This window comes from Ranitomeya imitator, chromosome 3, assembly GCF_032444005.1.
Source record: "Ranitomeya imitator isolate aRanImi1 chromosome 3, aRanImi1.pri, whole genome shotgun sequence".
Lineage (NCBI taxonomy): Eukaryota > Metazoa > Chordata > Amphibia > Anura > Dendrobatidae > Ranitomeya > Ranitomeya imitator.
In genome coordinates, this window is record NC_091284.1 from 224,251,744 (window position 1) to 224,274,557 (window position 22,814).

Here is a 22,814-nt window from a genome sequence, read left to right on the forward strand (position 1 = left end):
GTTTTCTTTGTCATACTCTGACACATATCAATAAAAATGGCAGTGCCCATTGGCTGATGAAAAAATATAATTAAAAGTTACACTTAATTTTACAGCTTAGAATATACATATTAATTAAAAAAAAAATTAATAGCAGACATGGGTTAATGTTACAGTCCTGCTGCTAACCAGCGGCAGGAATGGCACAGTTACTCCACAACAGATATTTACCAGCCAAATTAGAGACACGCAATATGATACCGTAGTTTTTGGAGAGTGTTGGTGAAATTGTTCCTACCATTTTGCTGAAGCTAATGGGGGCAATATGGGCGATTCGGTGGTATTTATTTGGTTCTGCAATGTTGTGTAGTGGGAACATCAGATTAGGAAAAGTTTGTGATGAAATAGAAGTACGGTATTTCATCTATGGGAGGACCAGCACTTTTATCTACAACATTTTAGCTGCAATAAAAAAATTGTACGTATTAGCAAGAGCCACAAAATTGCGTCTCCAACGATTTTTGTTAAAATAAAGATAAACTGGACAACCCCCATTAAAATGTGCAATGTGTTCAATTGTTAAGAAGCCAGTCGACAGCAAATGTCATTGTATTAATTTGTTCCACATCGGAAGACCAGTCCAGTGTTTTGGACCTCACTAAGCCAAATACACTCACATATCATCTTTGCAGGCGGCTAATAGAGGACAGCAGACCTTTACTGGATGTGCCGCTTTCAGGTGGGGTCGGGCTGGATTCAAGACCACCATGATGTGATATTACAGCAGTCGCTCCTCTATCCAGAATGCCTTTTTGGTACATTCAATTGCAATTCACAGTAAACCAATCACATAGTTAAACTCTTGCAGATGTTTATTAAAATTAACAGATTATTTTTTTTATACAAAGAAATAGATCTTTTAAATTAAATAGTCACTCTTGATTAACCACAGCTAATATAAAAATAAAGTCAATTTTTTTGCCATGTTCTTTTTTTTTTGTGGGATGGGTTTATGGCTCAAAACAGAATTAATGTATATGGTGACATATGACATTCCATTATTTGATAGGTGTCGTTGAAAATTAAAAATGATAATTAAAGGTCTATTCATGAGTAACGACATTCAGGTATAGTTTTTATAGAGTAGTAAAAATCACTGCCAGCCAGATGCATTACTAGTGCCACATTGTTACCTCCATAACGAAATCAGGTCTTAAAGGGAATGTGACATCAGGAAATTACCTACTGGCTAAAGTAGGTTTTTATTGTTAAATGGATTTTTTTTTTAAATCTGGAATTTCTCATGATGTCCAAGAAGAGGGAAAGAGGAACAATCAGTAGTTGATGGTGCCAACTCCAGCACAGCATACAGATCAGCCAGGGCGCACTGAAACGTGTAGGGCCCAATTCATAAAGACTAGCATTTTGTACAAAACGGCCATCTTAATGAAGGCATTGCTTGAGTAACACACACCCAATTCATTAAAGAGGCTTTTATCATTGAATTAGGCGCATCTTACAGCTGCTGTGCGCCTCCAACAGGGATTGGAGAAGATATCTAGGGTATTTTATGCCACTAAAATGGTGAATTTTCTTAAATTCCCTGGGCAGGCTTCACCATGTCTCAGCCAAGCTGGGGTAAGAAAGCCAAAAGTTTTTATTTATTTATTTTGCACCATTTCAAGGTATTTTACATAAAAGATGACGGCTACACCTTGATCAAGCGGGCCCACACTGTATAGGGTTAATGGACATAGGGCATGCAGTCATTTAAAAAAGTGAATTTAGCCCATTATACGCATGCAGTTTCACTAATGGCAATTTCCGACAGCTGCCACGTGTGGGAATGCAAAGCCAATCAGCTATAAAAAAAAAAAAAAGTGTTTTGTAGAACAAGTCCTATACAAAACCACAATTAAAATTTGTCTCCCTTTGAAAAAAAATATGGAAAATGTGTCCGAATTGAAAAGATGTAAAAAATAGCATAAAAGTGAGGAGCTAATCAGAATGCTGCTTATGGGAGAAATAAAAACTAAAAAAACAACATGTTGGGAAGATTTTTGCATAGTACATCATTTCTGGAATCTTCATATGGGGCTTGCTTCCTGCCACAATTCCTATAGATATTTGCATTTACAAATAAAAGCAGGTTTGTCGCCTTGTTGCATTCAGGGCTGAACACAGGAAGTATGTTTATTCTTAAGGAAGCAACAGAAAAATGTCTGTACTGTTCAAATCAAAGTTCTGCTGAAAAAGAGGTGGCTAAATACTGACCCAAACAGATAAAGAAATTGCGATTAGCTCAAGGATTCCATTCCTACACCCAATGTTAAAATCAAAAGCAGCACTGATCGGAAAAATAATTAGTCACGTTCTATCTTCCAGAATCCATACAATGTTTAGATGAGCAAATAATAAGAATTGAGGATACTCGGGTCTGTGACCTAGAGTATGCTCTTCGTAAAAAAAAGAGGTCTGGAAATTAAAACAACGGCATCATTAGGTCATTCTGGAGGCTTGAAGCAAAGCGAGGGTATGGGAGATTAGAAGCAGCAATGGGCGTTAAGTTCATCCTGGCATAGGCTTGGGTTGCAATAATGGTAGTTTCCCGGGGTCTCCGTCCCCTTCTCTTTAGGATAAGAAGGGAGAGAGTATAGAATTGGAACTGTGATAAAACTTCTGCAAAGAGTCGGTTTTAGAATGAGGAGGGGCTAGCTGCCCCATATTTCTTGCATTCGGATCCACACTCTTTGCCTATGCTCAGGGGTGAAGCAGTGTCCAATCACAGACTCCGTCTCCTGTATGCGACGCAGGAACCGGCAGCGGTCCCGGGCAAACTCCTCCCAGTGGCCCTTGCGCTCTTCTTCATTACAAACATAGTGCACCGTGACTTTGTCATAGAAGGTCACCTGGGGGAAAACAGAAGAAAAAGGCTATAAGAAATGTGGATAGAAGACGAACACAAAACACAGCAAATCTATTACATGTTGAATGATGGGTCATGATTAGAGATCAACAACGGGATCCACTCTGCCTTGGTCTGGCTCTCCATAACAGCCACTAGTGATGAGCGAATGTGCTCCGATAAGGTGTTATCTGAGCATGCTCTGGTGCTAACCGAGTGCCTTCGACGTGCTCAAATAATATGTTCGAATCCCCCGCACCTACATATCTCACGGCTGTTCGACAGCCACAACACATGAAGGGATTGCCTGTTTGTAAGACAATCCCCGCATGTGTAGCGTCTGTCGAAAAGCCATGAGACATGCAGCCGCAAGGACACAAACATATTATTCGAGGACTTCAAAGTCACTGTCAGCACCAGAGCATGCTCAGATAACACCTCAGAGTACAATTTAACAGCGCTCATTGCACACCAAGGTGAAAAAGTTGCCTATAACTCAATACTGTTCTTCTAAAGACCAGAAACTAAAATCCTATAGATTGCTATAATCCCCATGTTCTATGCTAGTCTTTATATCGGAGATCCAGTTGTATTCTTAACCTCGCGGAAATGACGAAGCACAAGAAGAAACCTTATCAGCCGGTGGGTGTATAAGTGCAGAGTCACGCAAACCCATAGATGACTTCTATCTTTGAGAAGCAAACAAATGCTGACTAATAGTTCACTTTTAGCTCAATTTAACCCTGATATTACTAGAAATATTTACAGTAGTTCTTGGCCGGTAACAAGTCTAAAACACAAAATAAATAATTACTCGTGCATACAGTCTGGGTGTTCGTAATTGAGAAAACCCACAGAGGAGCACTTCTTTAAACAAAACCCTATCTTCCACATCCCATAAGGTTTGGATTTGGTGTAGAATTTCCGATTAATCTAAATGTGTGATTCTATTTTTTTTTCTTGATTGCGTATGCGCCCATTATGCTACAAGTTGTCTCCCTGTGGAATATCAGGTCTGTCCTACAGTTACATCAGCCTTACCCCGCCGCGGGTTTTAAGTTTCAGTCCTTTGCATCAGTCTGTCCCTATCTCTTGGGAAACCATTACCAGGGATGCAAAGACATGACTCAAAGATACAAAGAGCTACATCACACCTGCAGCAGGCAAACAAGGAAATATAGCAACTGCTAAGAATAGGAGCAGCCCGATAGGGAACCGAGGTTCCCTACACACGGTAGATTGCCGTTGGCCAAACGATGACTTGGCCGATTGTTCGGCTAACAGCTATCTTGCCCGTTTTCCTGGCAGCCATCTTGCCCATTCTCCCATACACAGGGGTCTTTAGGAGAAAACCACTGGCAAACCATTTATGGTCGGCATACCATTTATACCCGGCACTGCCACCGGCGGCAGTGGCGGGTATTGATGCGCGAGTTTCTCACCTTGAACTCGCAAGTGTGTGGGGGGCATTGGGGGCTATCGCCCCGGGCTCGATGCTCAGAGTGGGCCCACCCAGAGTTACTGTAACTGTTTTGGCGTGCACAGCGCGCCGATACAGTTACATTCTGCGGCAGAGCGGGGAGACACGATCTCCCTGCTCTGCCACCCAGCCGCTATGGGCCCCTGAGCAGGTGTGGGGGGGGGGGGGGGGAGGGGGCAGGGCGATGCCAGCAGTGGACCCCCGCCTGTCATTGCAGGGTAAGCTGTATCGGCATCTAGCCGATACAGTTGACCGCATCGATGAGGGAAGGAGCGTTACACGCTCCCTCTCCCATCATCCCCCTGTCAGCGTCTGATGTCACCGCCGCCGACAATGACAGGGGGCGCGATGACGTCACTGCCCGGCGCCCGGGGTGCTGCCTTATACTACAGTCTGCCTGGGGGGGTGCTGCCTTATACTACAGTCTGCCTGTGGGGGGGGGGGGGCTGCCTTATACTACAGTCTGCCTGTGGGGGGGGGGTGCTGCCTTATACTACAGTCTGCCTGTGGGGGGTGCTGCCTTATACTACAGCCTGCCTGTGGTGGGGTGCTGCCTTATACTACAGAGTCTGCCTATGGGGGGTGCTGCCTTATACTACAGAGTCTGCCTATGGGGGGCTGCCTTATGCTAGAGTCTGCCTATGGGGGTGCATAATACAATATAGAGTAGGCCTATGGGGAATGCATTATACTATATGGAATCCTATAGGGGGTGCATTATACTATATTGAGGACTATGGTGCATTATACTATATGGAGGCTAACTAGGGCGCCATCATAGTGTGAAGTTTACGGTGATGGGGGTCATCTTGCAGTTTGGGAGCCATCAAACAGTTTGGGGGCTACTAAGGGGCCAGTATACTGTGTGGGTGGAACTATACAGTGAAGGGGAATTATACTGTGTATAAGAGAGCATCATACTGTGTATAGGGGAGCTGTACAGGGGGGAGACTCGGGACATTATTCAATGTTAAGTGGGCACTTACTGTTATAGGGGAACTCCGGTTACTGTGACTATGAAAGGGGCACAGGACAATATTACTTTCTAGGGGGCAAAATGTAGGCACTGTTTTCTAGAGCACTTGTACCTGGCATTACTATATTATAGAGGGGTGCTTTAGAATTTAGAGGGCACAGAGAACCACACATCAGGTGCAGTAATAGGGACACATACGGCAGCAGTGGCTCAGTATTGGGGTATCAGGTGCAGTAATAGGGACACATACGGCAGCAGTGGCTCAGTATTGGGGTATCAGGTGCAGTAATAGGGACACATACGGCAGCAGCGGCTCAGCATTGGGATATTAGCAGTATGAGGAGTTTGTGCAGGTTGGGAATAGATGGTGATAGCTGGAATATGAGAAGTGAAATGTGTGTTTTCTCTGCTGCCGAGTCGTTGCTGGAAGAAGTTGTGTTGGTCCGGGCCAGATGAAAAAGACGTGAAAAGTGAACGATTCCATCAGAAAGAATGTCAGCGGTAAGACATCATCTGTAACGGTGCTGTGATCACTTATAAGTTCTGTAGGGCTGGTATTTACCACTGACCATATGGTGGCAATATCAATACTGGTCTTCATATAGATAGAGATTATTTTCAATAACAGCGCGGTCATCTGCTGAGGTTCTCCCACTATTAGGGTGCGTCATCCAATTGTAATCAAAGGTTAACTGGTTAGGGGGCCACTCAGAAGCTTTGCCCCCCCTCCAAACCAAAACCCTAGCCACGCCTCTTAAAAGGATCAACAATCGGACATCCTGGATGCTAATCTCATTTAGACAATCATCTGTCTGGGACCCCATTAGCAGAAGTGACTAAAGGGAACTCTCCTTTCACAGTAGCGGTGAAACACTGATAAAAGACCCCTGTCCTTTTGATGAACGATGGTCCCAGATGCAAGATCCACATCTATCAGAGATTTATGGCATATTCTGTAAAAATACCAATACTGGCCAAGAAGTGATCAACTCTTTAAACAGTACTGTCCTATTGACCCTCAAGTATAGGTGCCCCACAAATCAATACAGCCCTTATTAATCAACGCTGTTGTAAAGAACTGTTGTAGAAAATAAGCACTGCTGCGCCACAATTGGTTGCTATGGGCAACAATGACTATTTTTAATACTGGGCCTATGACTGTAGGTGAAAATTCCTCTTCAATACGGACCAGCAAGCAGGGTCGTGGAGTTGGTGTCCATTTTGGCGAGTTGTATAAAATGGACCAACTCCGACCCTTAAAATGCAGTACGTGTTGCAAACTTTTTCAGAATAATTTGGGTAAGTTATGAAATGTGCTATAAATGTCTGTTCTGTTCCTGATCTCAGCTTTTAGTTGAGATGAATCTGTGCTGCACTTTATGTACATGATCAGCAGTGACCAACGCTGTGGAGTCGGAGTTCAGGGAAATTGAGGTTGGGTGGTTTGACTTACCGACTCCACAGCCCATCCTGTAATGGTGAACACAGTATAGCAGTAGATATCTACACTAGTGACGATGAGTGAACGTGCTTGGTTAAGGTGTTATCCAAGCATGCTCGGGTGCTAACCGAGTGCATTCTGCGTGCTTGAAAAATATGTTCGACTCCCTGCGGCTGCATGACTCGCGGCTGTTGGACCGCCTCAACATTTTGCTTGTTTGTTGGGACACTAACAGTTTATGAGCACACCGAAGACACTCGGTTAGCACCCGATCATGCTCGGATAACACCTTAGAGCATGTTCGCTCATCCCTAATCTACACATAATGGTACAAGACTCATTTACTCCATTAGCTTGAAGGCAAACCCCAATTAGAAGGTCAGACATTACCCAGAAGAGGCCACAATGTAATCCTAACACCAGCCGGTTTGATAACTATATTACACATTAGTGTAATGACCATCAGGTGCCTGGAAACAACAAAGATCTTTCTGTAAGGCCGACACTATGCAGCACGTACTGGAACACCGACAATATGGTCACACCTTTGTCAGCTGAACAACTCCACAGTGAAATCTTACTTCTCAGCAAATTGGGCATCACCTGGATAAAATCAGTTAAAAAGACTGAGGATGAAAATGATAAAAGTCCTCTTGGTCCTTCTGACCTGCAGTATGGTAGCCCATTGGCTACTATCACACCAAGAGCAATAGAACTTGCACCCATCAGTTACTACTCAGGAACTAGGCATATAAAAGCCCAGTTCAGGAACCAGCAACCAGAGGGTGTGAAACTAGGACTTACATTTCCTTGAGGCAGTAGTCCAAACACGTTGGGAGTGGTAGTTTCACACCAGCTGCTTTGTGGACTGAAGGCTGACTAAACTGACCGTGGTCATTATTATTTTTTTTTTTTATCACCATGACAGTAAGGCCATGTGCACACGTTCAGTATTTTGGCCAGTTTTTTACCTCAGTATTTGTAAGCCAAAACCAGGAGTGGAACAATTAGAGGAAAAGTATAATAGAAACATATACACAACTTCTGTATTATCACCCACTCCTGGTTTTGGCTTACAAATACTGAGGTAAAATACTGGCCAAATTCTCAATGTGCGCACATGGGCCAACATGTGGAAATCTGACCACTACTTTTGTTAAATATGGTCTTAAAAGGAGACAGACACTCCAATGGCAGGTGGAGGTTTTCTGAGGATTTACATCATTAGACACAGACATATCTACTTTAATACAACATATTTTGTGAGGCGTGGGGAACGCACTGCAGCAGTTAACCCCCTATACACCAGCCATTGCAGCACCATCTCCGGCATCCACTAACAGCAGGTAGAAATTCCTCACCTAACTGTACCATACATTAGTATGTCTCCAGAGATTTTCTAGGAGGAACCTGTAGTGAATATTGATTCTGGTGCTACTCACACTGATGAATATTTTGACGTTTATTTCATATATCCCCCCCCTTTTCGAGCAGCATACTGTTTTTTTGCAAAACTTGATAATCGAAAACAATATACCCTATTGTCCTTACCAAGTGACCCTTCCCTTTCCCCTCCCCCTTCCTTCCATCCCTGGCTGCTCCTAATCCAAGTGGGGGGATTTCTCCCCCCCCCCATTTCTCCCTCCTAATTGGAGGCTTGTCACCCTGTCTTTTTAATTCATTTTAGATGTTAATGTTACTAAAAGATAATTTTTACCTTCCTGATTTTCCTTCACTTCATTTTTGTATGGTATCTACTGTACCTTCACGAAATATGCTGAATTAAGTACCGAAGTGATTTTTCGCCTATAAAAACTAGGACCATGAGATTAATATCTACTTTAATAGAAGGGATATGTGTACACATATGTGGTCATGACACCACAAAGCACTCATGGGACATGTTGGCATCATAATGTCAAGAGAGCAGCCTCAGGCTTTGGGCCTATAACATTGGTTGTACTTCTGCATAAAATACATATTTATTAGATTCACGCTGTTTGAAGATTCTGCTGAAGACCATAGGGAGGGACACAACCAGTCTGCAGTGGCCCCCGGCCGGCTTCTTCCTACCTCGCAGGTCTCTACACAGGGAGAGCCCTGTCAATCACCTGTAGAGGGGCAGGCAGCAGCCACCATTGGCCATGCTGAACTAGTCAGGCCTTCCCCTATGGTCTCCAGTCAGCTCTTCAAAGGTCGTCTCTAAAGCACCGCTTTCCAGGGAAAACTATACCTGGCCGTAGTTCCACAGCCAGGTTCTGATTCAGCCACATGAACCTAATGATGGGTTACCTAAATTAAAAAGGTATATATATATATTACACACACACACGTTACCAACCAAGTGCAAAACCTCTCCACCTTAGGGGAATGCAGGCCAGATCTTAGAGCAGGTGGTCAGATCCCATGGCCTTCAGCTCCACTAATGAAGGACACGTTATCAGTGTAAATTTGCCATACAGAAATACAGAGTCTGATTAGTACGGTAACTCAAATAGCAAACATTCCTCCTTCTTCAAGAGCAACGAGGCAAAAAAAACTGTATTTAATAGACTTTGTTTTAGCTACATGTGAGTAATACAACGTTCCATGACATGTCAAAAGTTATGCAACGCCTACGGTAATTACCTATGTCATTTGTAGACATCTATCCCATTGCTTAGTATTACCTAATAAATGTTTCTCAATGACAAGTCATCAAATGTTCTGTTCTCCAGCGTCATCAAAACCAGACAAGCCTGCAGACCGTGGCTTTGGACTTCTTAAGGGGAACCTGTCAGCAAGATTGTGCTGAGTAACCTACAGACACCGTCAGGTCAGCGCCGTTATACCTTGGTTGATGAAATCCGTCTTGTGGTTGTTGTTTAATCTGTATTTTCAGTTAATGAGATTTTCGTGCCCCGGGGCGGCCTGTGGGGTCTTCATGTGGTGCTCTGATTAGCTATTTATAATGAAGACTGCTGACAGGTCACTGATCCCTCACTGACCGGCCCCCCTATTTTACATAGTGAGTATTCAATATATTGAGGGAAAAAAAAAAAAAAAAAAAAACTTCCTCCAAGATACTGCCACCGGCACAGTAGAATCTATGGGATCGCCACTGCACAGGAGCGGCCGACGCCATTTTAGTGGAGACAATTTTAGCTTTCTCTAGCAAGATGGCGCAGCCTGCGCAGTAGCATTTATCAGCAATCGCTGATAACTGCTACTGCGCAGGCAGTCTTGCAGGAGTTTTTTTTTTTAAATAAATGTATTTATAGCGCCAATTAACTGAATTATACGCATACTTTACATGTGGATCATGCTGCAGTGCAGGCGCCTGCTTGAGGTGATATATATATATATTTTTTACACACACACACCTAATCAGAGCACCACATGAAGACCCCCCCCACAGGCATATCATATCGTTAACTGAAAATAAAAAGATTACAAGACAAACCACAAGGATTTCATCAGCCAAGTTATCATTGTAATCAGTATAATGGTGCTGACCTGACACTGTCTGTAGGTTGCTGAGTACAATCCTGCTGACAGGTTCCCTTTACTACTGATTAAAGGGAATCTGTCACCTGAATTTGGCGGGGCCGGTTTTCGGTCATTTGGGCAGAGTTTTCGGGTGTTTGATTCATCCTTTCCTTACCCGCTGGCTGCATGCTGGCCGCAATATTGCATTGAAGTTCCTTAATAATAAATCTTTATTTTTATATAGCGCTAACATATTACGCAGCGCTTTACAGTTTTGCACACATTATCATCACTGTCCCCGATTGGGCTCACAATCTAGAATTCCTATCAGTATGTCTTTGGAATGTGGGAGGAAACCGGAGTGCCCGGAGGAAACCCACGCAAACACGGAGAGAACATACAAACTCTTTGCAGATGTTGTCCTGGGTGGGATTAGAACCCAAGACCCCAGCGCTGCAAGGCTGCAGTGCTAACCACTGCGCCACCGTGCGTCCTCCGTAGTACATGCCTGCGCAAGGCCCCGCCAAATTCAGGTGACAGGTTCCCTTTAAATGAAATCCTCAATACAGCTGTTTGCAGAACCACATGAGGTTCGGCTGTTGTAAGTTTCTTCCTTATGGGGGAGAGTTACCGTACTTTGCATACTTCTTTCCTACACAGAATCTCCTACAGAGCCCAGCACATGTGCACTTAGCTGAATATATAAAACTAGAAAAAGCTCCTGGCACACATTCATTGTCAGACGCTGAAAACACTTTGCCCAGGAATGATGAATCTGGATCTTTTCAAAACAAATTGAGGCATACTCCCCTTCTGTCACTTCTCACCCTATCATTTATCCAGCGTTTTCTACTCTGGAGGTCTGCAACATTCAGATGTCAACAGGACCACTGAAGCCGCAGATTGACAGCAGCAGTCCTGTAGGCATGTAGATAGCGCAGACCTCCGAAGCAGCCTGACCTGGATGCACATAGAGAGTTTGCCTTCACCTGTCAGTTTGAAAAGAACCCGAGCTTGACATGCCTTTTTAACGTTTCCATGATCTCCCATTCACAAGAACAAAAGTGTGCATCTTGGGCCTCTGACTGCCAAGCATGCATTTCCATACAATTTACTAAAATGTGTAGCAGAGCGCAGGAGATTTTATATCGATTGCCACTGCAAAAAGAAAAAACAAAAATATATATACTTTTTTTGCACTGGGGTCCATATGTTGGCAGATGCCTCAGCATCCATGCAGACTAACCACCGTAGGCTCAGATGCTACGAGCACTTGGCCTACGTCTCCATACACCAGCTCGAGAATTAGAACCTCTCTAAGAAATAAAATACAGACATATGGCCATTTAGTATGCTCTATGCCCAATGACACCACAATAATCTTTCCATTAACTACAGCACTGACAGGAGAAAACACTAAATGGTGCCATCAGGATATGGCCCTCAACAAAAATCAAAAGCTGCTAAAGGAACTAGAAGGCCCAATATAAACATAACCAACGCTCGAGTCCACTTCCATCAAGTTCTGAGAACCAGCTGCCAACTTACGATCAGTCTAGACAACACTGTCCTTCAGATATATTTAGATAATGAGCCAAATAAGGCTGGAGAACTCGTCACTGGGACCATCCTGAGCACTGTCACTGCTGGGTGGTCCAAATATGTGTACAAGCACAGGACAGTAGTATGTATTAATAATGCATGGCGTAAGATATATTAGCAAAAATGGTTGGCAACCATATGGAATATACCTTTTTAGGACCAACGTTGGCACTTTCCTCCATGGGCACACCGCGCTTCTCTCTCAACCGTAAGAGCGGAGCATCACTGGGGTGCGTGGGCACAGTCAATTCACTACTTGAGGGGCTCGTACAAACAAGTTCTAAATGTTTGGTGGCGGAGTCACTGCTCTGTCTTTTATGCTCAGCTGTGTGAACTGAGGCTTTAAAACATAAGGGGTTGTAGGGATCTTCAGATTTGAGGAACCCATTCCACAGTTTTAAGTTCTCCTGTTCATTGGTGCTAAATTCATCCTCGCTGTCACTGTCTGACACCGCATCGCTGTCACACCAGGATTCTTCATCCTCAGAAATGACAGCTGCTTGGTCATCACGGTGGAAATCCACCTCAGCAATGGGACCAGAGTGTAAACTGGCAGTAAAGTTCTGTGGATTGTAAGGATCCACGCTACAGAAAGAGTTCCACAGCACAACTTCCTCAGTGGCAGGAACATCAGCCTCTGTGGGAGAAACTGATCCTTCACTGTCAAACCCATCATCCTCATCCCAATCATCATCATCTTCACACGAGGAACTGGAGTCTTCCTCTTCATCATCGCTCACAACAGTACCCAAAATATAGCCAATGTGCTTATTTGCGCAAACAGGAATAGCAGAGACATGGATTTCCTCCTCCTGATCAGAGTCCATATCATCTGTTATATCAGGACATAAAGTGTCTGTAGGACTCTTAGCACCATCGTCACCAGTCACAGACTCACCGGTAACGGATGGTGAGATACCCAACAACTGGAGGTTTTGTTTAATATTCAAGCACTGCCAATCCTCCAGACTGTGATATCCTTGGTCCTGATCTGGGCTGGGTGGATATTTACTCTTGGTGTTGTCTGAAATATGTGGTTTTTGAATCAGCAGGGAAAGAGAAGGACAAAGCTTGGAATCCGGGTCAGAACCTGGGAGCTCCAAAACACTGCTCTGGTCCAAATCCAGATCTGGAAATAAGTCTTTATGGTGGCCATCATGCCAGTCAGGTATCGGCAACTCTAACTTTATAGGACGGGCAGGGTCATCTGGGCCAGTTCCCAGATTCTCATCAAGGTCCTTGAGACCAGTGGTGGGGACATCTTGGCTCTGGTTCTGCTGCAGGAACCACAGCCTCTTGTTACGGATATGTTCAATGTGTTCTGTGGAGGCTTCATCAGGAGCATCTTTGTTCTGGAGACTGGGCTCATTACCTAGATCTAGCCAAGTGAACACTCCACCCGATGCGGGGTTAAAGATGCAGGAGACCATCCCAAGAGGAGCGGAGTGGAGCTGGGCAGCGCTCTTCTCATGGTCTCCATCCTCGGCATTCATCCTATGGCTACCATAAGCGGCCACCTCTCGGTCAGGGGCCACAAGATCCCTCCAGGGGCCCAGCATCTTGCTGTGCCAGGTGCCAAGGTCCTGCAAGGTGGTGTCCCAGGATTCCTGCTCCTTGCTGGAGGAGATACAGCCCTTCCATGGGCTCATGAGGTCCAGGTCCTTCCAGGGCCCCAGCTCCTCCAGGCACTCGCCCAGCTCCTCCCATGGCCCTGACCGCAGCCCCAGGGCCTCCAGCACCTCGGGCAGCTCATCGGGCCCCACCGACCTGTGCACCACCCAGGCCGAGGGCAGGAAGGAGAACAACGACCCTCCGGACAGTCCCGTCATGTAAGACCATGCCGCCCCGAACAGCTGGAACACCCGGAACTGCAGCAGGCCGTGCAGGAAGCGGCCTAGCAGAGCCCGGAGCCCCGGGGACGACGAGGAGTCCCGATCGGCACACATCAGGCCTCGCTGGTACAGTCCTAGGGCGTCCTGGAGCAGAAAACCGCCGCCATTAGGCTCTCCGGTAGCGACCACACCGGCCTGAGCTCAGACACCGGCGACTGTGTGACAGCTGGGAGCGCTGCGGGGAAGAGAGCGGAGGAGGCGGGGCCACTGGTGTAAGTGACCCTGTGACGTCTATGTGGGCGGGAGCCTAAATGCGCATGTCCAAAGCGTTCACTTGTTTAAAAACTGTTGGCGCCTAGATGATGGCTCATACTCATAGCGAGACTGGCGGCCGGAGGGAGAGGGCGCCCTGCAGTAACCCCGGCGGCGCAGGCTCCTGTGTGCTGGGCCTCATCCTCTCCGGCATTGCCTTCCTGACACCCCGCTGCGCCCTCATGATATGTGTGCTGAGCCGCTGACAGCCTCACGATGCTGAACTTGGTTTCTTATTCGTTCAGTTTCTTATTCGGGCTGAAGTTGGTTTCTTATTCAGCAGTTTCTTATTCGGCTATTTTTTATTTTCTGTTTTTTTCAGGTTTTGGTATAAAAATAAACCATTCTGAGTATATAATAATATTCGGTCATGTGTCCTTTTGTGAATACACTTAAAAACAGATACAAAATTTAGAAGGCTGGCACAAAAATGGGCATCAAAGTGGGCACTGAGGTATGGTATTGAAGGGGTTAAATGCCTTTGTGCCACTGATTTAACACCTGATTTACATATTTACTGATGCCCCACATGAAATCCATGTCACTCCAGCCTGGCACAAATGGGTTCTGGGCATCAAAACTGGCATCAAAGAGGGCAGAGAACCAATTTTCACACATGCGAATAAGTAACAGCTATTTTTAAGGGGTTAAATGCCTTTGTGCCACTAATCTAACACCTGATTTACATACCTACTGATGCCCCACATGAAATCAATGTCACTCCAGCCTGGCACAAATTGTTTCTGGGCATCAGAACTGGCATCAAAGTGGGCAAATCACCCATTTTCACAGATTTGAATAAGTAACAGCTATTTTTAAGGGGTTAAATACCGTTGTGCCACTGATCTAACACCTGATTTACATACCTACTGATGCCCCACATGAAATCCATGTCACTCCAGCCTGGCACAAATGGGTTCTGGGCATCAGAACTGGCATCAAAGTGGGCAAATCGCCCATTTTCACAGATTTGAATAAGTAACAGCTATTTTTAAGGGGTTAAATAGCTTTGTGCCACTAATCTAACACCTGATTTACATACCTACTGATGCCCTACATGAAATGCATGTCAATACAGCCTGGCACAAATGGGTTCTGGACATCAAAACTGGCATCAAAGTACTCAAATCACCCATTTTCACAGATTTGAAAAAGTAACAGCTATTTTTAAGGGGTTAAATAGCTTTGTGCCACTAATCTAACACCTGATTTACATACCTACTGATGCCGCACATGAAATCCATGTCACTCCAGCCTGGCACAAATGGGTTCTGGGCATCTAAACTGGCATCAAAGCGGACAAATCACCCATTTTCACAGATTTGAATAAGTAACAGCTATTTTGAGGGGGTTAGATGCCTTTGTGCCACTGATATAACACCTGATTTACATACCTACTGATGCCCCACATGAAATCCATGTCACTCCAGCCTGGCACAAATGGGTTCTGGGCATATGAACTGGCATCAAAGTGGTCAAATCACCCATTTTCACAGATTTGAATAAGTAACAGCTATTTTTAAGGGGTTAAATAGCTTTGTGCCACTGATCTAACACCTGATTTACATACCTACTGATGCCCCACATAAAATCCATGTCACTCCAGCCTGGCACAAATGGGTTCTGGGCATCAGAACTGGCATCAAAGTGGGCAAATCGTACATTTTCACAGATTTGAATAAGTAACAGCAACTTTTAAGGGGTTAAATGCCTTTGTGCCACTGATCTAACACCTGATTTACATACCTACTGATGCCCCACAAGAAATCCATGTCACTCCAGCCTGGCACAAATGGGTTCTGGGCATCAGAACTGGCATCAAAATGGTCAAATCGCCCATTTTCACAGATTTGAATAAGTAACAGCTATTTTTAAGGGGTTAAATAGCTTTGTGCCACTGATCTAACACCTGATTTACATACCTACTGATGCCCCACATGAAATCCATATCACTCCAGCCTGGCACAAATGGGTTCTGGGCATCAGAACTGGCATCAAAGTGGGCAAATTGCACATTTTCACAGATTTGAATAAGTAACAGCTATTTTTAAGGGGTTAAATGCCTTTGTGCCACTGATCTAACACCTGATTTACATACCTACTGATGCCTCACATGAAATCCATGTCACTCCAGCCTGGCACAAATGGGTTCTGGGCATCAGAACTGGCATCAAAGTGGGCAAATCGTACATTTTCACAGATTTGAATAAGTAACAGCAATTTTTAAGGGGTTAAATGCCTTTGTGCCACTAATCTAACACCTGATTTACATACCTAGTGATGCCCCACATCAAAGTCAAATCACTTCAGCCTGGCACAAATGGGTTCTGGGCATCAAAACTGGCATCAAAGTACTCAAATCACCAATTTTCATAGATTTGAATAAGTAACAGCTATTTTTGAGGGGTTAAATGCCTTTGTGCCACTGATATAACACCTGATTTACATACCTACTGATGCCTCACATGAAATCCATGTCACTGCAGCCTGGCACAAATGGGTTCTGGGCATCAAAACTGGCATCAAAGAGGGCAAATCGCCCATTTTCACAGATTTGAATAAGTAACAGCTATTTTTAAGGGGTTAAATAGCTTTGTGCCACTGATCTAACACCTGATTTACATACCTACTGATGCCCCACATGAAATCCATGTCACTCCAGCCTGGCACAAATGGGTTCTGGGCATCAGAACTGGCATCAAAGTGGGCAAATCACCCATTTTCACAGATTTGAATAAGTAACAGCTATTTTTAAGGGGTTAAATAGCTTTGTGCCACTGATCTAACACCTGATTTACATACCTACTGATGCCCCACATGAAATCCATATCACTCCAGCCTGGCACAAATGGGTTCTGGGCATCAGAACTGGCATCAAAATGGTCAAATCGCCCATTTTCACAGATTTGAATAAGTAACAGCTATTTTTGAGGGGTTAAATGCCTTTGTGCCACTGATCTAACACCTGATTTACATACCTACTGATGCCCCACATGAAATCCATGTCACTCCAGCCTGGCACAAATGGGTTCTGGGCATCAGAACTGGCATCAAAGTGGGCAAATCACCCATTTTCACAGATTTGAATAAGTAACAGCTATTTTTAAGGGGTTAAATGCCTTTGTGCCACTGATATAACACCTGATTTACATACCTACTGATGCCCCACATGAAATCCATGTCACTCCAGCCTGGCACAAATGGGTTCTGGGCATCAGAACTGGCATCAATGTGGGCAAATTGCACATTTTCACAGATTTGAATAAGTAACAGCTATTTTTGAGGGGTTAAATGCCTTTGTGCCACTGATCTAACACCTGATTTACATACCTACTGATGCCCCACATGAAATCCATGTCACTCCAGCCTGGCACAAATGGGTTCTGGGCATCTAAACTGGCATCAAAGCGGACAAATCACCCATTTTCACAGATTTGAATAAGTAACAGCTATTTTGAGGGGGTTAGATGCCTTTGTGCCACTGATATAACACCTGATTTACATACCTACTGATGCCCCACATGAAATCCATGTCACTCCAGCCTGGCACAAATGGGTTCTGGGCATATGAACTGGCATCAAAGTGGTCAAATCACCCATTTTCACAGATTTGAATAAGTAACAGCTATTTTTAAGGGGTTAAATAGCTTTGTGCCACTGATCTAACACCTGATTTACATACCTACTGATGCCCCACATAAAATCCATGTCACTCCAGCCTGGCACAAATGGGTTCTGGGCATCAGAACTGGCATCAAAGTGGGCAAATCGTACATTTTCACAGATTTGAATAAGTAACAGCAACTTTTAAGGGGTTAAATGCCTTTGTGCCACTGATCTAACACCTGATTTACATACCTACTGATGCCCCACAAGAAATCCATGTCACTCCAGCCTGGCACAAATGGGTTCTGGGCATCAGAACTGGCATCAAAATGGTCAAATCGCCCATTTTCACAGATTTGAATAAGTAACAGCTATTTTTGAGGGGTTAAATGCCTTTGTGCCACTGATATAACACCTGATTTACATACCTACTGATGCCCCACATGAAATCCATGTCACTGCAGCCTGGCACAAATGGGTTCTGGGCATCAGAACTGGCATCAAAGTGGGCAAATCGTACATTTTCACAGATTTGAATAAGTAACAGCTATTTTTAAGGGGTTAAATGCCTTTGTGCCACTGATCTAACACCTGATTTACATACCTAGTGATGCCCCACATCAAAGTCAAATCACTTCAGCCTGGCACAAATGGGTTCTGGGCATCAAAACTGGCATCAAAGTACTCAAATCACCAATTTTCATAGATTTGAATAAGTAACAGCTATTTTTGAGGGGTTAAATGCCTTTGTGCCACTGATATAACACCTGATTTACATACCTACTGATGCCCCACATGAAATCCATGTCACTGCAGCCTGGCACAAATGGGTTCTGGGCATCAAAACTGGCATCAAAGAGGGCAAATCGCCCATTTTCACAGATTTGAATAAGTAACAGCTATTTTTAAGGGGTTAAATAGCTTTGTGCCACTGATCTAACACCTGATTTACATACCTACTGATGCCCCACATGAAATCCATGTCACTCCAGCCTGGCACAAATGGGTTCTGGGCATCAGAACTGGCATCAAAGTGGGCAAATCACCCATTTTCACAGATTTGAATAAGTAACAGCTATTTTTAAGGGGTTAAATAGCTTTGTGCCACTGATCTAACACCTGATTTACATACCTACTGATGCCCCACATGAAATCCATATCACTCCAGCCTGGCACAAATGGGTTCTGGGCATCAGAACTGGCATCAAAGTGGGCAAATTGCACATTTTCACAGATTTGAATAAGTAACAGCTATTTTTAAGGGGTTAAATGCCTTTGTGCCACTGATCTAACACCTGATTTACATACCTACTGATGCCTCACATGAAATCCATGTCACTCCAGCCTGGCACAAATGGGTTCTGGGCATCAGAACTGGCATCAAAGTGGGCAAATCGTACATTTTCACAGATTTGAATAAGTAACAGCAATTTTTAAGGGGTTAAATGCCTTTGTGCCACTAATCTAACACCTGATTTACATACCTAGTGATGCCCCACATCAAAGTCAAATCACTTCAGCCTGGCACAAATGGGTTCTGGGCATCAAAACTGGCATCAAAGTACTCAAATCACCAATTTTCATAGATTTGAATAAGTAACAGCTATTTTTGAGGGGTTAAATGCCTTTGTGCCACTGATATAACACCTGATTTACATACCTACTGATGCCCCACATGAAATCCATGTCACTGCAGCCTGGCACAAATGGGTTCTGGGCATCAAAACTGGCATCAAAGAGGGCAAATCGCCCATTTTCACAGATTTGAATAAGTAACAGCTATTTTTAAGGGGTTAAATAGCTTTGTGCCACTGATCTAACACCTGATTTACATACCTACTGATGCCCCACATGAAATCCATGTCACTCCAGCCTGGCACAAATGGGTTCTGGGCATCAGAACTGGCATCAAAGTGGGCAAATCACCCATTTTCACAGATTTGAATAAGTAACAGCTATTTTTAAGGGGTTAAATAGCTTTGTGCCACTGATCTAACACCTGATTTACATACCTACTGATGCCCCACATGAAATCCATATCACTCCAGCCTGGCACAAATGGGTTCTGGGCATCAGAACTGGCATCAAAATGGTCAAATCGCCCATTTTCACAGATTTGAATAAGTAACAGCTATTTTTGAGGGGTTAAATGCCTTTGTGCCACTGATCTAACACCTGATTTACATACCTACTGATGCCCCACATGAAATCCATGTCACTCCAGCCTGGCACAAATGGGTTCTGGGCATCAGAACTGGCATCAAAGTGGGCAAATCACCCATTTTCACAGATTTGAATAAGTAACAGCTATTTTTAAGGGGTTAAATGCCTTTGTGCCACTGATATAACACCTGATTTACATACCTACTGATGCCCCACATGAAATCCATGTCACTCCAGCCTGGCACAAATGGGTTCTGGGCATCAGAACTGGCATCAATGTGGGCAAATTGCACATTTTCACAGATTTGAATAAGTAACAGCTATTTTTGAGGGGTTAAATGCCTTTGTGCCACTGATCTAACACCTGATTTACATACCTACTGATGCCCCACATGAAATCCATGTCACTCCAGCCTGGCACAAATTGGTTCTGGGCATCAGAACTGGCATCAAAGTGGGCAAATCACCCATTTTCACAGATTTGAATAAGTAACAGCTATTTTTAAGGGGTTAAATGCCTTTGTGCCACTGATATAACACCTGATTTACATACCTACTGATGCCCCACATGAAATCCATGTCACTCCAGCCTGGCACAAATGGGTTCTGGGCATCAGAACTGGCATCAAAGTGGGCAAATTGCACATTTTCACAGATTTGAATAAGTAACAGCTATTTTTAAGGGGTTAAATGCCTTTGTGCCACTGATCTAACACCTGATTTACATACCTACTGATGCCCCACATGAAATCCATGTCACTCCAGCCTGGCACAAATGGGTTCTGGGCATCAGAACTGGCATCAAAGTGGGCAAATCACCCATTTTCACAGATTTGAATAAGTAACAGCTATTTTTAAGGGGTTAAATGCCTTTGTGCCACTGATATAACACCTGATTTACATACCTACTGATGCCCCACATGAAATCCATGTCACTCCAGCCTGGCACAAATGGGTTCTGGGCATCAGAACTGGCATCAAAGTGGGCAAATCACCCATTTTCACAGATTTGAATAAGTAACAGCTATTTTTAAGGGGTTAAATGCCTTTGTGCCACTGATATAACACCTGATTTACATACCTACTGATGCCCTACATGAAATCCATGTCACTCCAGCCTGGCACAAATGGGTTTTGGGCATCAAAACTGGCATCAAAGTGGGCAAATTGCACATTTTCACAGATTTGAATAAGTAACAGCTATTTTTGAGGGGTTAAATGCCTTTGTGCCACTGATCTAACACCTGATTTACATACCTACTGATGCCCCACATGAAATCCATGTCACTCCAGCCTGGCACAAATGGGTTCTGGGCATCAGAACTGGCATCAAAGTGGGCAAATCACCCATTTTCACAGATTTGAATAAGTAACAGCTATTTTTAAGGGGTTAAATGCCTTTGTGCCACTGATATAACACCTGATTTACATACCTACTGATGCCCCACATGAAATTCATGTCACTCCAGCCTGGCACAAATGGGTTCTGGGCATCAGAACTGGCATCAAAGTGGGCAAATTGCACATTTTCACAGATTTGAATAAGTAACAGCTATTTTTAAGGGGTTAAATGCCTTTGTGCCACTGATCTAACACCTGATTTACATACCTACTGATGCCTCACATGAAATCCATGTCACTCCAGCCTGGCACAAATGGGTTCTGGGCATCAGAACTGGCATCAAAGTGGGCAAATCACCCATTTTCACAGATTTGAATAAGTAACAGCTATTTTTGAGGGGTTAAATGCCTTTGTGCCACTGATATAACACCTGATTTACATACCTACTGATGCCCCACATGAAATTCATGTCACTCCAGCCTGGCACAAATGGGTTCTGGGCATCAGAACTGGCATCAAAGTGGGCAAATTGCACATTTTCACAGATTTGAATAAGTAACAGCTATTTTTAAGGGGTTAAATGCCTTTGTGCCACTGATCTAACACCTGATTTACATACCTACTGATGCCTCACATGAAATCCATGTCACTCCAGCCTGGCACAAATGGGTTCTGGGCATCAGAACTGGCATCAAAGTGGGCAAATCGTACATTTTCACAGATTTGAATAAGTAACAGCAATTTTTAAGGGGTTAAATGCCTTTGTGCCACTAATCTAACACCTGATTTACATACCTAGTGATGCCCCACATCAAAGTCAAATCACTTCAGCCTGGCACAAATGGGTTCTGGGCATCAAAACTGGCATCAAAGTACTCAAATCACCAATTTTTCATAGATTTGAATAAGTAACAGCTATTTTTGAGGGGTTAAATGCCTTTGTGCCACTGATATAACACCTGATTTACATACCTACTGATGCCCCACATGAAATCCATGTCACTGCAGCCTGGCACAAATGGGTTCTGGGCATCAAAACTGGCATCAAAGTGGGCAAATCGCCCATTTTCACAGATTTGAATAAGTAACAGCTATTTTTAAGGGGTTAAATAGCTTTGTGCCACTGATCTAACACCTGATTTACATACCTACTGATGCCCCACATGAAATCCATGTCACTCCAGCCTGGCACAAATGGGTTCTGGGCATCAGAACTGGCATCAAAGTGGGCAAATCACCCATTTTCACAGATTTGAATAAGTAACAGCTATTTTTAAGGGGTTAAATAGCTTTGTGCCACTGATCTAACACCTGATTTACATACCTACTGATGCCCCACATGAAATCCATGTCACTCCAGCCTGGCACAAATGGGTTCTGGGCATCAGAACTGGCATCAAAGTGGGCAAATTGCACATTTTCACAGATTTGAATAAGTAACAGCTATTTTTGAGGGGTTAAATGCCTTTGTGCCACTGATCTAACACCTGATTTACATACCTACTGATGCCCCACATGAAATCCATGTCACTCCAGCCTGGCACAAATGGGTTCTGGGCATCAGAACTGGCATCAAAGTGGGCAAATCACCCATTTTCACAGATTTGAATAAGTAACAGCTATTTTTAAGGGGTTAAATGCCTTTGTGCCACTAATCTAACACCTGATTTACATACCTAGTGATGCCCCACATCAAAGTCAAATCACT

The 22,814-nt window shown here is 44.0% G+C and overlaps 1 protein-coding gene across 1 annotated transcript; it reads right to left on the reverse strand.

Annotated features, from left to right (window-relative positions):
- Positions 1 to 828: 828 nt before the first annotated feature.
- On the reverse strand, positions 829 to 13,960 carry PPP1R15B (protein phosphatase 1 regulatory subunit 15B). The gene is made up of 2 exons (XM_069756191.1): positions 12,001 to 13,960; positions 829 to 2,888 (listed from the first exon to the last, which is right to left on the reverse strand). Exons 1-2 carry the CDS (start codon positions 13,795 to 13,797, stop codon positions 2,691 to 2,693), a joined length of 1,995 nt encoding a protein of 664 aa, XP_069612292.1. The 5' UTR covers positions 13,798 to 13,960; the 3' UTR covers positions 829 to 2,690.
- Between the last annotated feature and the right edge of the window lie 8,854 nt (positions 13,961 to 22,814).

Excerpts from the sequence above, each read along its gene's own strand:
- PPP1R15B (XM_069756191.1), bottom strand. The coding sequence starts at position 13,797 with ATGTGTGCCGATCGGGACTCCTCGTCGTCCCCGGGGCTCCGGGCTCTG. Across the intron at positions 2,889-12,000 it reads CCAACGTTGGTCCTAAAAAG|GTGACCTTCTATGACAAAGT; the intron begins GTATATTCCATA and ends GTTTTCCCCCAG.